This window comes from Chiroxiphia lanceolata, chromosome 5 (genome assembly GCF_009829145.1).
Source record: "Chiroxiphia lanceolata isolate bChiLan1 chromosome 5, bChiLan1.pri, whole genome shotgun sequence".
NCBI lineage: Eukaryota > Metazoa > Chordata > Aves > Passeriformes > Pipridae > Chiroxiphia > Chiroxiphia lanceolata.
Window position 1 is genome coordinate 38,172,165 of NC_045641.1, and position 14,172 is coordinate 38,186,336.

At 39.4% G+C, this 14,172-nt stretch overlaps 2 protein-coding genes across 2 annotated transcripts in view; both read right to left on the reverse strand.

Moving 5' to 3' along the window:
* The window catches only part of CAPS2 (calcyphosine 2), a 31,984-nt gene extending 30,397 nt beyond the window's left edge, over nt 1-1,587 (reverse strand). The window contains 2 exon segments of the mRNA XM_032688191.1: nt 531-637; nt 1,368-1,587. Coding sequence (XP_032544082.1) covers nt 531-608 — 78 coding nt within the window. The 5' untranslated portion in view covers nt 609-637; nt 1,368-1,587.
* A 574-nt stretch (nt 1,588-2,161) lies between these two features.
* Nucleotides 2,162-10,586, reverse strand: CCDC107 (coiled-coil domain containing 107). The gene is made up of 6 exons (XM_032688193.1): nt 10,301-10,586; nt 8,113-8,318; nt 6,877-6,943; nt 5,806-5,896; nt 4,578-4,687; nt 2,162-3,980 (listed from the first exon to the last, which is right to left on the reverse strand). The coding sequence occupies exons 1-6, from the start codon at nt 10,569-10,571 to the stop codon at nt 3,709-3,711; spliced, it is 1,017 nt and encodes a 338-aa protein (XP_032544084.1). The 5' UTR covers nt 10,572-10,586; the 3' UTR covers nt 2,162-3,708.
* Nucleotides 10,587-14,172: the final 3,586 nt, after the last annotated feature.

Sequence of the window (14,172 nt, forward strand, 5' to 3'; positions counted from 1 at the left end):
AGTGATCTTGCAGGGGTTGCATACCTGCCTTATCTCAAAGCATATTAGGAATACCAGGAAAACAAAATTTCCCTTCATTCTGAATGCAGAGCACTCATTCATTTTACCTGTCAATCTAAAATCATGCCTTTTCAAATTATATTTTGGGGTTCCTTTACTGACAACTTGCAAATCAAAAACACACACCTGTTACCAGCTTCACCAATAGCCTGAGACAGCACACAGTACGGATTCAAGCCTCTGTTGCTCTTAATTGCAAGTACTAGTTCATTCTTAAAATCTCCACATCCCAATTAAGTACTTAGAGTATCAACTATTTCAGGACAACTGTTTTTATTGGAATTTTTCACCTTCATTTGAGAAGTTGTCATACTAAACTATCCCTTTCTGACAAAAATTTCTTTAAAAGTTTTCTTTTCTATAGAATGGATTATAACCTCAAACTAAGAATCTTCTGAAGTAGGATTAAAATATTTGTTAAAATGTCAAAGTAAGGAAGGAAAACAACCACAAGCCTTCCATTAACATACCTGACATTTCTTTCTCCTCAATGCCAGCTCAGCCTGCCTTCGAGGGGATGCAGCAACTCCTTTCACTTCCAAATCCATGCAAGTTCAATGATAGCTTTCAGAACAAACTGAAAAACAGGAAAGACTACTGAGAAAAGTATATTTTTTATATAAGTACTTCTGGAAAAAAACCCACGTTATTACATTAGAAAGAATTTGGGTATTGTCTTCAGCAAGCTATGAAATGTTGCTGGCTTCCCTTTTTCACCACTTCTTAATTTCAGTCTTTCCTTACTAATGCTTAACCAGCTTCCTGTTCAAATGTATGTCTTTGTCTCAATCTTAACTCCCTCTTTCCCTTACACTTCTTGATAGCCTCTCATATGAGCATTACTAATTTTCTACCCCTTTGCAACATCAAACCTTTTGTACTCCTCACTTACAACTGCTGGCTCTCCTTCGCACCATGCCCTGGGAACAGGTAATTTCAGGAAGACAAAAGGGCCCTCCCGACACACAGCAAGCCTCCGAGAGCTCCAGAAAGACATTCATCTTCAAGCCATCTCCTGCTCTGCTGGCTTCTCCTTCCACCCAGCCCGTTTTGAACCTAAAGCCCACCATTTAGTTCCCAGCAATCGGACGCTCCATTTCCAAACCATCCCCCACAGAAGGTGACCGCATTTCTAACTACACACAGTGTTTCAATCCCCAAGCGCCCACTCCGCGCCACGGCTGCGAGGCCTCCTCGGATGGGCACAGCCGCTCGCTCCCCGCACAGACTTCCAGCCATTCCCCCCAGGGCATGCGGGACGCCCTCGCACGGCCTCCAGCCTCTCCTGAAATGGAGTATCCTCCCACCTGAAGGCACAGAGGGGAGAGAGCAGTGTTGTAGTTAATGGTTCACACGCCGAAATAACTTTTATCACGAACAAGAACGCTGTAAGAGGCGAAATAAACACCATGGGCTCGGCAGCTCCAAGGAAACGATGCGTTTTCCCAGGAGAGGCGCGGGGCACCGGGCGGCTCCCGGCGGGCTGTGTCTCAGCGGAGCCGTCCCACCGCGCACGGCCGGCGGAGCGGGCCCGGGCCCGCACGTCTCCAGGGTGCCCGCGCCCCACCTGCCGCCGAGGGCGGGGGCCGATCCCAGCCACGCTTCGGGGGCACATCGCCGCAATGGGGAAGCGGAATTCCCGATTGCTCCTACGCCCTGCCCGGGGCACGGCTGCGTGCCCGGCTCTCCCTGCCCGCCCTGCCCCGGCGGCCCCCGCAGCCTCGCCGGGGAAGCCGGGCGCGTACACACCGCACGGAGTCGTGTCCTTCACAAACCCCGGCAGCCGGAATCGGAGACTTCAAAATTGCAGCGAAAGGGCTCACGCTGCCCTGGGTCCGAAATACAGCGATTACCCCAAAGTAGCCCAAACCTTTTCGGATAAGGGCTCCAAGTATCAGCAGCATCCGAAGACTAGGGGACGTGAAAGCCACCACAGCGATGATTCGGTCACTGCCGCGGGCAGGGAAATCCTGCGGGAAAGGACACCAGCACAGCGCCTGGAAGGCAGCAGGACTGACCTGCATTCTGCAAACACTTCGGCAGCACAGCACGCCTGGCTCCCATTCCCTCATTCCCCTTGATCAACGGCTTTGAAATTAGTTTCAGTTCACTTTATTAGGCATCTCAGAGAAAAAGCCTGTATGCAACAATGACTTTTTCAAACAGTTCCAGGTGTCCTGAATGACCAGACCAACATCAGGTATTTTTAAAAATTCAATTGTGTCCAAGTACTACTTCTGATTCGTCCGTTCTGTCTTGGGGAAAAATCTGTGCCCCCTTAAGAAACCCTGGCTTTGTACTCCATCAGTTTTCCAAAGTTAGGCAAAATCTCACTTACTGCAAAACTATTAGTACACTGACGCTAAGGATGTATTTCTGGCTGCTGCTGCTTCCAAGCCTGTGTGATTCAGTTTTAGGACCAAAGACATACCATGTTTATACACCAGAATGAACAATTAATTCCATTCCAGTGAGTGACACAGTAATGGATTTAGTCCCTTTAAGTACAGTACATTTCCTCCAGAAAAACAAATCCACATGCTATTTTCCTGTAAGAATAAGGATGGCAAAAGAGTTCAGGCATTATAACTGGCCTACTTAAAAGCTACACAATTATAACACAGAAAATTTAATAGCTTTGTACTGTCAAACGTACCTCTAAGGCAATGCCCGTCATTAAAGGCTGGCAGTACCACAGGCGTGTGTGTTAAGTGAACAAAAAAATAGTAAAAAATGAAGGTATGGACAAAAATTATTCTGGCAAAGGAAAACAAACGTTTTTCTTAACAATGACCTAAAAAGGCCACTATCGAGCTGGCATAATGTATTGGAAAAAGAACCCCCCATACCCACAGTTCTTCAATGATACGTAGCAATACATCTGTTAATTCTGATGTAAGAAAAATTGTATTGCAATGAATCAAAAGGCGAGATTCTTTTGTGTTAAATGTGAAATGGTGATGTAGTACTAATGGGTTAATCAGTTACTAGACAGCTGCTGAGTTTAACCAGTGACAGGTACGGAAGGAATTAAGTGATCCAGTATAATTCATTAGGGTTTAAATTGACATACAAAACTACACATAATTACTCAGGAGACTGCAAACTCAGATATAATTATTTTTACATAGTGTCCATAGCTAAATTTCTCTCTCCAAATAAACTTAACTATGAATTGATCTCAAAGATTTAATCCATACTGCTTTCCGTACCACCCTAGAGAAATGTTTTCCACAAAGTGCTAAATTCACCAGTGCATGCTCTTTAATGAACTCAAGAAAGTCACAGTTCAAGTGGCATCATGCTTACTAGTTATAAAATATTTATGAAACACCTCTACTTTACAGTCTCAATTACAAGACGTTCTAATATTTCAGTGAAGCATCAGATGTAATTACAGTGCATTATACAGATTACAGAAATATTCTGATAGGGAAAAATAAATAAATTATGTAAACATCCTGAGTAAAATTCTGCTGCCACTGAAGTCAGTTACAGAATTGTCGTAGATATGAGCACAGGCAGTATTTCACTGCTCTTTTTAAAGCATATAGCAGTGCATGTTAAGTTGATTTAAAACAGTTTAAAGTGCATACAACGTTATAAAAAAATGCAAAAGCTTTTAAAGTTTTACATATGCAGATTCCATTAATATCTATTGCGTCTCCTCGGTCCCATCACTTCTGATTCAGTGGCATCTTTGTTTATCATTTCTTGGTCTTCTAAGACATCTGGCTCCAACTGATGTATTTCACATTCATGGTGTAATTCATGCTCTTCTATTTTGTAATCATTACTATAATCTTCAAGCAAATCTTCGTAACAATCATCTTCTCCCTTGTCCATTTCTTTCTCTTGAGAATGTTCAGCAAATGACTGAATGAGATCTTCAAGTTTCTCATTACAGATGTGGCCAAGATCTTGGAATACATAAAAAATAATCAAAATGAATCTTTACTGGAAAGGCTCTAAATTTCAGGGTCAGTTTAGAAGTAGAATGTTTTTTCTGTTTGTTTTTTTCTCTTTTATGAAGACTCATATAATGCAAAAATTCCCCAGATTTCTAGCGAACCATTCTTAACATTTTTTTACTTGGGCTACTATGCAGCTCTTGGAAGTCTTCAGTTGAAACTAATATACAATTTGCTGTTTAGTGTTTTATGCAAGCATTACCCACAGCCTCAGAGGTCCTCATTTGGGAATCCTCAGACTAAAGTTAGTGCAATAAACAGACCGCTTAGGAACTGACATTCAAAAAGCCTGTTTTAACAAAGGAGAATGCGACTGTATGGTCCATCCCAGTTCAATGTCTTTTAGCACCTATTCTTAAAAAAATAATGTATCAAAAATTTGAAATTGGATATACCTGAAACAGGAAGAATGGTACTCCTCCAGAATAAAACTAATTCCACACAAATTACCTAAGGTGCAGGAACTGAATATTATTGTAGTAAGATCTATTTATTCTTTTAAAATATAAAATACTTAGTTATCTACCCATCTGAAAATTAAAGTACCTTTCATCTTGTTTTCTGATTTATCCAATCCACTTTCTTTCATCAGTCGTCTAATTGACTGGAGCTGTGTCATTATTTCATCTTTCTGCTCACAAGCTAAAGCATTAACACTAGAAAAAAAGACAAATGTTAACAGCCGAAAGATTATCTTGGAAGTGAGTGCTTGATAAAAATGCACAAGACTGAAATACTTCCTTCCGTGGATAAATACCATAGTTAACTTCGTGACACATTTAGGTCAAGCTTTCCTTGAAGAACTGTCTCTTGAGAAGTGGGGAGCCCATCACGTACACCTACTGAATAATCTAGTCACTGAATTCTAACTTTGGAGTCCCAATGGCCAAGGCTGAGTAATGACTACTGAAAGAAACAATTAACCAAAGTTATTTTTAGTACAACAATGCCTAATACAGAACTTTTCAGTTTAGAGGCTCTTCTCATTTAATTCAGACTTTCTTTACTCTCCTGGCCATCACTACTAGGAACTGGTTAGGCAAATTGTCAATGGATTTGCTGTTTAACAGTTTCAGCACATATTAAGTTCGGAAATACACTAAAGGAACAGTCATGAAATTCTGCATGTTTTAACACCTGAGTTTCATGAAGGATGTCAGTCCACAAAATGGACTGCATGGATATTTTTATTTCTAGGAGATGAGTAAGGCTCTAGCTTCTTAAGAAAGGAACTTCTCTAAAACTACAAGGAGTATATATTACTGATTCCCTTGTCACACTACAACAGAGAAGTTATATTTCACTGAAATACACACACACTTTACAGGTTCATTTCCAAACACAAAAATAAGCAGCTACACCTTGGTAACTAATTTTTTCTTCTACTTGCATCTAAAGGAAGAAACTCTTTCTGCTACCAGAAATGTAATTCTCACAACGGCTTTCAAATGCTACTGAAATTAAGTATATTTTCAGTATTAGTCTCCTTGGTCAATATTAAAGTGTAACTCATTAAGCCACAGTAACACAATCGTAAGTCTGAACTTTTGCATTAATGTTTGGTGAACAAGAGATGGGAGGTATCTGTAGAAAAGATCGCAAACTGCAGAAGAGGTATTATTTGCAAAAGGCTACAGAAGCAGTAATTAATTAAAGAAGGTTCCTAAGAACTGTTCCTTACCATATATATATGGATCATTTTAAGAATTTTGTTAGCATTTTGGCAAATTTCAATTTACAGAAAACTACACTGAGAAGTTTCAGAAACACTCACCAGTTTGAAAGTGGATCCAACTGAGTCAGTAAAGAATTTAACATTTTCTCTGTCTGTGCTAGATGCCGCTCCAGTTCTAAAAGCTGATGCTCTAATAAAAAAAAAAGGAAAAAAATTTTTAAAAAAGAAGGGAAGTAGGGAGAGGAGAAAAAAGGGAAAGAGGGGGGCAGGAGACAGAACTTTGTTAGAAATGTCTTTACAATACCAGAAAGATATTTATTTACATTTTGATTGGGCAGATGCAAAAACAGGAAGTTTGTTTATCTGAAAAATTATAGAATGTGAACAGGGAGTGGTGGGGGTAAGAACAGAAGCCTTAATATGTGTGAGCAAAATCCTTCCCACCAATAACCTATCTCCAATAGTCCCCAAACATGAGGACACCTTTATAGAAACTGAATGAGAATGTGCAGCTCACCTTCCCAGTCACAAAAACGATGTAGTTCCAAAACTTCCTGAGGTGTAAGTACTGTATTTATACCTAATATACAGTCATGAATTTCTCCACTCACACCTCACAAATATATTTAACGCTGAATGCACTAGAATCAAGAAGAGTGATTCTTCCTAAAGCTGTACTGAACTTTGAAGAAAGAAGAATCCAACACACAAGGATGGTGACTAGGCAGTGTAACAAATCACTGCTGAACCTGATTACAGACCTGGTGGATGGAGACACCAAAAGAGGCTGACAGTTGTTTCACTCACTAAAAATGGGTCTGTACAAGGGGGGCAAACATATGAAAACAGCTCAACTTTGATGTGCCATCAAATAATTATAACGTATTAAACTGAAGAAAACCCAACAGATCTTAAGTGAGAAAAACATCAGACATTAAACAGAGAATCATACTATCTTACTATAGCTGTTTTAAAGAGTATTACCATCTGCAGTATTTAAACAAACCTCAAACAAGTGTCTCAAATATATAGAATAACAAAGTGGGGTTTTGTAGGTTGCTAACTGCTCTTAAGTAACTTAAAAGATTGTTCTTATTCAGCTGGACTGCATCAACAAAAATGTAGCTTTGGTCCAGCAGGCAATAAGTGTATGAAAATATGTATTCTTACCCGTTTCCTTTGCCTTGTCTTCTGTACTTTTTTCCTTTTTGGAATGACTTTCTTCATGTGATTTCATCTTTAATAAATACAGTGTTAAAAACCTTCATCATTATTTGTGTATTAAGAACAAAAATGCATTTAAAAATTTACTGAAAGTAAACAGCAACCACAAAATGTACTACAGTAATGAAACTTTTCTTCTGTGATGCCTGCTTCCTATCTTAAACTAACACTTCTGATTTTATGCAATGACAACATGACTAACAAAAGCTTTAAAAGAAAGCAGTTGCTATTTCAACTTCGGTTTTCCCAAAGGAACAGAAGAAATCTTCTAGGTTACTGCATCCGTTCTCCTACCGTTAACTAGGAGAAAAACTTCTTTCTTACAGTATAAACACGTTATTATAAAATATTTATGTTTTAATCCAACAAGCCCAAGTGTAAAGAGTTGTAACCACCCAAAATAAGATTTTCATAATTTTTAAATACTAAACTGGGCATCCTCTACACTCATTTTGCTAAGCTGTGGTATTTCTCTCATATGTGAAATAAGAAACTGACTGCGGAAATGAAGATGCCATCTCCAGTCCTATTCCTGTTCATTTCCCCTGAAGGCAAGCAACAATATTGCAGGTGCACTCTCAGTACTGCAAGTGCTGTAGTATCTCTTCCTATAAATAACGCATATCAAGACTGATGTTTTTTTAAAAACAACTCATCATGTGTTCTCCTTTTTTAATTTACAAATGGTAGAAAAGGCATCCCATTACATGAATAAAACGTAGGTTACAGATGCACGATCAAATGAGAAGTCCAAATAAAAGGTTCGGTCTAGTCGCTATTCTATCTCTGCTAATCAGAGACAATTGCTCTGCAGGAATTGTCCGCTTCCTTCCCATACTCAGTGTCATTATGAAGAATGAAAAAGAAATGAAGTACTGATGAGGCTTAAGTTACAGCCTCAGGTAGCAGCACTGTTTAGGTTCTCAGATTCTTATTTGAGGCTGCAGGGTGGGTAAGATTCTCACTTCTTCAAGTGTCTAAAAATAGGTAAGTCAGAAGCCTTCACAAGTAAGAATGAGATACACTAAAATTTTAACTTTGGACTTCACATTCAAAGCCAAAGAGAGCAAGAAATGGCTTTCTGACACCCACATACATGGTCTCAGACTTGGAAAAACAAGCAAGCCAAGCAGTTACATTTCCTTCTAATTTCAATAATTTAATGCTTTTCTTATGGCTTACCTTAAGAAGTTTGTATGCTGCAAACATTCCCACTCCAAGAGCATACAATGGCATGAGGGTGAATGCTAACTCTCTACCATTCCCTCTTGTTGTCTCACTTTTTATCTCTTTTTCCATTGCATTTCTCATCTGTTGAATACTCTGGTAAGTATTACTGTCAGACTTTCCTGGATTCCGATGAACTTGATAAACTGTCTGAGGACTACCTTAAAAATTAAATTGAGAGAAAAACAACAAAGTAAGAAAGGAAATTAGGAGTCCACAAATGCAATTAAATTGTTTTCCTCTTGTGTAATCATCTTTGTTCATCACTCTTTTAAGATAGTGTGGGCAGCCCTGCATCCAAATAAAAAAATTAAAAATCACTCTTACATTAACAGGATGCACAGTTGAATCTAGGTAGCAAAGACTCTCAAACCAAGCTTGGTTTCTATAATATACAAGTTTTAAGCTTTTTCCTTCACAGCAACGTTGGCAAACCTTCAGCAAACCACAGAAAGGTAGATGTAAAACAGAAACAATTTAAGTCTTGAAAGTAAAGCAAATTCAGAGAAACTACTGATAGTGCTGAAAACAGTTAGAAATGAATATTTCTCCTCTAACAAAAGAAAGGAGTTATTTACAAACTGAATTGTCTGGTTGCAGAAAAAAAATTTGTTGAAATACACATGGTGTGTTGCTGCTTTCACTATTTTGACAGTAAATTCAATGTTATGAGGATATTCCCACAGGCTTAGAAGTACTGTACCTCTGCAAATCAAATATTTAGCGTGAAAAGATTACACAATAGCAAAGATGCAGCCTTGGAAGTCTGCAGTATTTTTGCATGTAATTTGCCTGCCAGAACAAGGAGCGGATGAAAGCACAGCTAGCATCATTGTTAAATTTAGGCATTAGGTTATTTGGTAGTTAAATCAGGAGTTCATGGGACATGCACATAAGAAACAGTACTATCAGCTGAAGAATGCAGATGCTTGCAGAGGCAGACAGCAGGTGTTTGAGAGACTGTGAAGTTTTACACTAATGTCTCAACTGACTGCCTACACTTACACTTTCAAATTTAACTGAATATGGGTTTAACAAGATTCACATTCTATAAAAACTCCCAAACTAAAGACCATTGTACAAATCACTTGTCAATTAATATTGTAACAGTGGCATTTGAAGAACTCACAATAACAGAATTCAAGTGTCCAAGATACAGCCACAATCAGGTAGAGAAAAAAATTAAGTTACACCTACCAGTGAAACAACTATTTGGCTACAGCTTCTGCCAACTATGAGAGAAAAAAAAGTAATCTAATTCTGATAACCTAAGCTGGTACTTTGTGGTAAGAGAACTCGAACACTGTTTAGAACTGTCTAAAATGAGTTAGCCAGGAAAGTTATAAATTTCCACTCATTTTTTTTTCCCCTAAGTTCTGTTTGTTTTTAATGTAAAGGAGAAGCGTTACTAAAATACCTAATATAACAGATGAAAAAAATTTCTATAAGTCATACAAATGAACGTGGCAAGGGAAACACCTTGTGGGCACCAAGGAAGAATGCTGAATCCTAACGGAGTCCAGTGCCTTGCACCAAGTTTATTCCACAGAAGAAACAGCAAAGTGACTTACTAGTCAAACAGGACAAGAGCCCAGACAGGTGAGAATAGATCTGTCTTAGTGCTGGGCCAGTACACCAGCAGAATCACAAGCATGTGAAGTGTTGCTTTATTTTAAGGATTGTTTTCAATCATACCCGGACAGATTTGATATGACTGTGCATATATTTTCCTAACAGTAAGACTTGGCTTCCTTACTGCACCTCTAACACGGGCAGGGAGTTTTTCCCTGTGACACCTCCCAGCTCCCCATCGGTCCGACTGTGCCCCTGCGGGCGCTTCTCGTCATACTGCATTTAAAAGCAGTTTTCTTAAGACAGCACAGACAAAAATCCAAGCATTGATGAACCAGAAAAGCAGACCACAGGAGGGGGTGGGGGATGTTTAAGGCGCACACAGGCCAGCTGGGAGCTGTCTGACCAGGCCTCCCCTTCCACAGGCCGTGTACAACCCCCGGCGCCTCCCGCCAGACGAGGGCACAGCCCCCTGGGTTCCCGGAGTTCCCTTCCTGCCGCCCGAGGCCGGGGCGGCTCCTGCCCGGAGCCCCGACGGCGGCGCGGCCCCGGGCACGGCCGCGGCTCCTACCTCTGCCGTGCTGCCGGGGATCGTAGTGGCCCGGAGCGGCCCTGCCGCCCCGCGGAGACCGGCCCGGCCGCCCGCCGCCTCCTCCCCCGAATATCCTGGGCATGACGACGAAGACGCAGAGCACCAGCACGGCCGAGACCACCACCTGCTGCACGGCCGACAGCACCATGGCCGCGTCCTGCCGTCTTTCCGCGGCCGAGCCGCTCCCGGCGCCCGGGACAGCCGCGCACAGCGACCCCCGGCGGCTCCCCGAGGCGGTCCAGCCGAACATGTCCACATTCACCCAAGGAATTTCTCCTTCGGAACAAGCCGACGTCCGGCAGGAGAACTGCTCCACAAGAGTCAGGCTCTCCAACTAAAGCAAGGATATGAACTGCACTATTGAGACTGAGGGGATTTCTGGTGGCGAGGATGAATCTTTGCTTGTGGTAGCTGAAACAAATTGCTCTAGAAAATTTTTTTGCTGGAAAGAAGATGCACAAAATGCAGATGTTTGACGTTTAGTCCTCTTCGCACCACAAGAGTCAGCAATGGGCAGCTAAAGGATGAGCACCCTGAACACGCTTGGGAACATGCGTGTACTCGGATACTGATGGCTTTGGTGGGGTTTAAGCTGGATTGGCAGATATGGAGGTGTGATTTAAGAAGGGAAGAAATTCGTGAAAAACACCACACCCAGTTTTAATAATCAGGAATAGGAAAACCAGAAAAAAGTTATGACTACAAGTATGCACGTAGAAATATGGTGAGCAAAAACTAAAGGCCTTGGGGAGAAACGATTATCAGCAGCCAGTGGACTGTAAGATCCACAAAGAAACTAAGAGCAAACTGAAGCACATGAACACTTGTAAACATAGACAATAAACCAAAGCATCTTTTATTAAGACATCAAATTAAATACTTTTATGGTAGAAGAAACTTGCTGAAAAACAGTCATGACTGGAAGACAAACACAAAATTCATTCACATTCCAGAATCAGAAGCTGTAAGAAGGAGGAGGCAGCAGAATGACTTACTGCCCAAGTATTGGCATGTTTACCTCATGAAGCATCTTTGTAAAATGTTGTGATGTGTATTTAAAGCTTTATCATAGGAGGACCAAATATTTATTCGTTTCCAGAGGCTCACTTAAAACAACTTAAAATATTTATACAGTCAAATTTATAGTATCTGTGTATTTGTACTTTGAATTAATTTCTATTAATGAAATAGAAATCCTTAATGACCTGTTCAACAAAAAAAAAACCCCAAACAAACAACAACAACAAAAAAAAACAAAACAACAAAAAAACCACAAAAAACAACAACAAAAACCACACCAAAGTTTCATGTTTAATTAACGTGACAGTAATTCCTTACCTGAAAATAAAAGTGCATTACAAACATATTTTCAGTTGCTAGCAAGTGCTCGTATGAAGTTAATTTTAAACAGTGAAAGGAGGAAAAACTTGTCCAACAAAATTAGTTCATATTTTTGTGCTGCAACAGGAAAAGTCAATTAAAATAAAATAGGTACTTGCCTAAACAGGGGAAAGCATTTCCTTATGAAACTCCAGTGTATGTGCTTTACTGCTGACTGGTTTTATCTGATTGTTTAAGATCTGGCTGTAACTTAACACTGCGCAACAATTTCACCTTTCATGTTTTGCAGACTTGGGATGCAGCTTTGGCACATACTGCAAGGGCACAGACAATAAATGCATTTTTGAACATAACGTATGCTTAAGTAAGAAAATCAATGCCATCCTAATTTCACACCTGTTGGAGAGAATATTTGGGTTAGAAGTCATGAAGCATAAAATGTTGCTGCTGCCATTAAACTGTGGTATGATGCGGTCAGATTCTAAATTTTCACAGTGCAGAACTGTACTAAGGTTTGTGGTCATTACATTCAGGTAAGAGTTACCTTTGGTAAAATGCCCTGTATAGTGCCTGCCAGATAAATCAGCAGAAGCTGTAAATAATACAGAGTTGCATATGTGATCAGCAGCAAATAACAGCTTACTGTCTTTTATAAGTTCAAAAAATTACTGTGCTGCGTTACCCCTGCACTGGTTCACCTCAGTATCTTGTATAATAATCTGCTCTTCTTGTCCACAATAATTGACTCAGTGAAAGCCTCATTCCTCATTTTATTGTATCAGTACTACATGAACTTTATAAAATAATATTTTCCAGTTCTCTAGTCGCCAAGCCACACAGTTCAGAATTCTTTAAGTCTGGAGATGCTGTTGAAAGTAATCAGAGTCACTGCAGAATGTCTGTGGGTATTCCTCAGTAGAAATGTTGGCAGAAGACAAAATCCAGCCAAAATAAATTGTATTCTTTACAAATCTCATAATAAAGAAAAAGAAAAAAAAGTTCATCGGCAACAAAATTTATTATTTCTGATTTTTCAGTGGTAATTCTGAGACACTTAATTCTGCTGAGACTTTAAAGCCTTCCTTTGAACACTTAATATTTCAAATTTAAGTATGCATTCCCGTGCTCAAAAAATAAGCTTTGCAGTAGAATTAGTTTCATCTATGAGCAAACACATAATATTTCACTGATCTAAAACATGATAATTTCAATGTCAAGTAGATCTTGTCTAGTAAAAGCAACTCCTAAATTTCTTATCTCAGTGTTCAAAGATGCTTAGACTGCTCTCTGTGTAAATGACAGATGAAAATACTGCACAGTGTATTTAGAGAGAAACTGTTACCAGACACAATGGTAGCTGTGAGATTCTTTTTTAGTAGACTTTGGATTGTGAAACGAGAATACTTAAAGTTACCAGAATCATTTACAGACCATTTTCTTTGCAGCTCTTTTTATATCTTTTCTCACTTTTTTCTCTGCAAGTGTTAATTCTTGTTTCCTCCCCCTGGTTCTGCCTGTAACAAACTCAAAAGCAATACTGAAGGGTTTAAGTTTTGCTGTTTATTGGGTAGTTAATCTTTAGAACACTAGAACTAGACAGTATCTTAGGACGGTATTTCTTTTTCTGTGACACAATAACCTAGAAAAATTACTTAGCAAGGTATTTTTTACATTTTAATAATTGCAATTCAACCTTGTCTATATAGAATTCTGGAGGGTTTTCACATTTCTCTTGGAGTGATGTTCACTTCTAAAGTTTCTTTCCTCTTTTTAATATTGCTTGCTCCTTTCTTGTTATATGTAGTTTAGTCATGTCAAAAAGTTCATACATTTCAGGCAATATTTCAGGGAAAATTACAAAGGAAACTAATCACTGAAAAACAAGCAGAGTACATGAGTTAAACAATGAAAGTTTAAAAGTACCCATGTCATTAGAATTGATAAAGATCCAGGAGCTATTATGTTCTTGAAGGCTCAGACACCAAATTGAAAATGGGTAACATTTGTTAATCAAACGGATAGGCAGTGTAGACCTGTTAAAAGAGCCACAACACTGTCATCTCAAAATGGTGGAAATCTCAAAAATGTATGTGTAGGCCCCTGAAATGCTTAGTCCTTAATCCAGGAGTCAGATAACACCACATGAAACATTAGGATCCTTTCAAAAAAAAAAGGTTATGTTTGAAGAACACAACTGCTTCTTGCAGTTATAATTGAAGAAGTGGAACTTCTGGGGATGTTTGAGTCAGTTTGTGCATCTGAGGCCTGTACCCTTTGTATTGGAGAGATACTGAGATATTGAGTAAAGACACTATATCTGTATGTTTTCTAGAAGTGGGATGTATGATTATCCAGATCTTCTAGTATACAATTAAACAGTTTTTACCTGAATTCAGTACAGTTTGGTTAGTCACGTGCAGAAGGTACAAGAAGAATCTCTCAAGAAAAAGCAGATGGCCAAACTGTAAGTAATAATAAACCATCTTCTTTCAAGTCTGGCAGATAACACT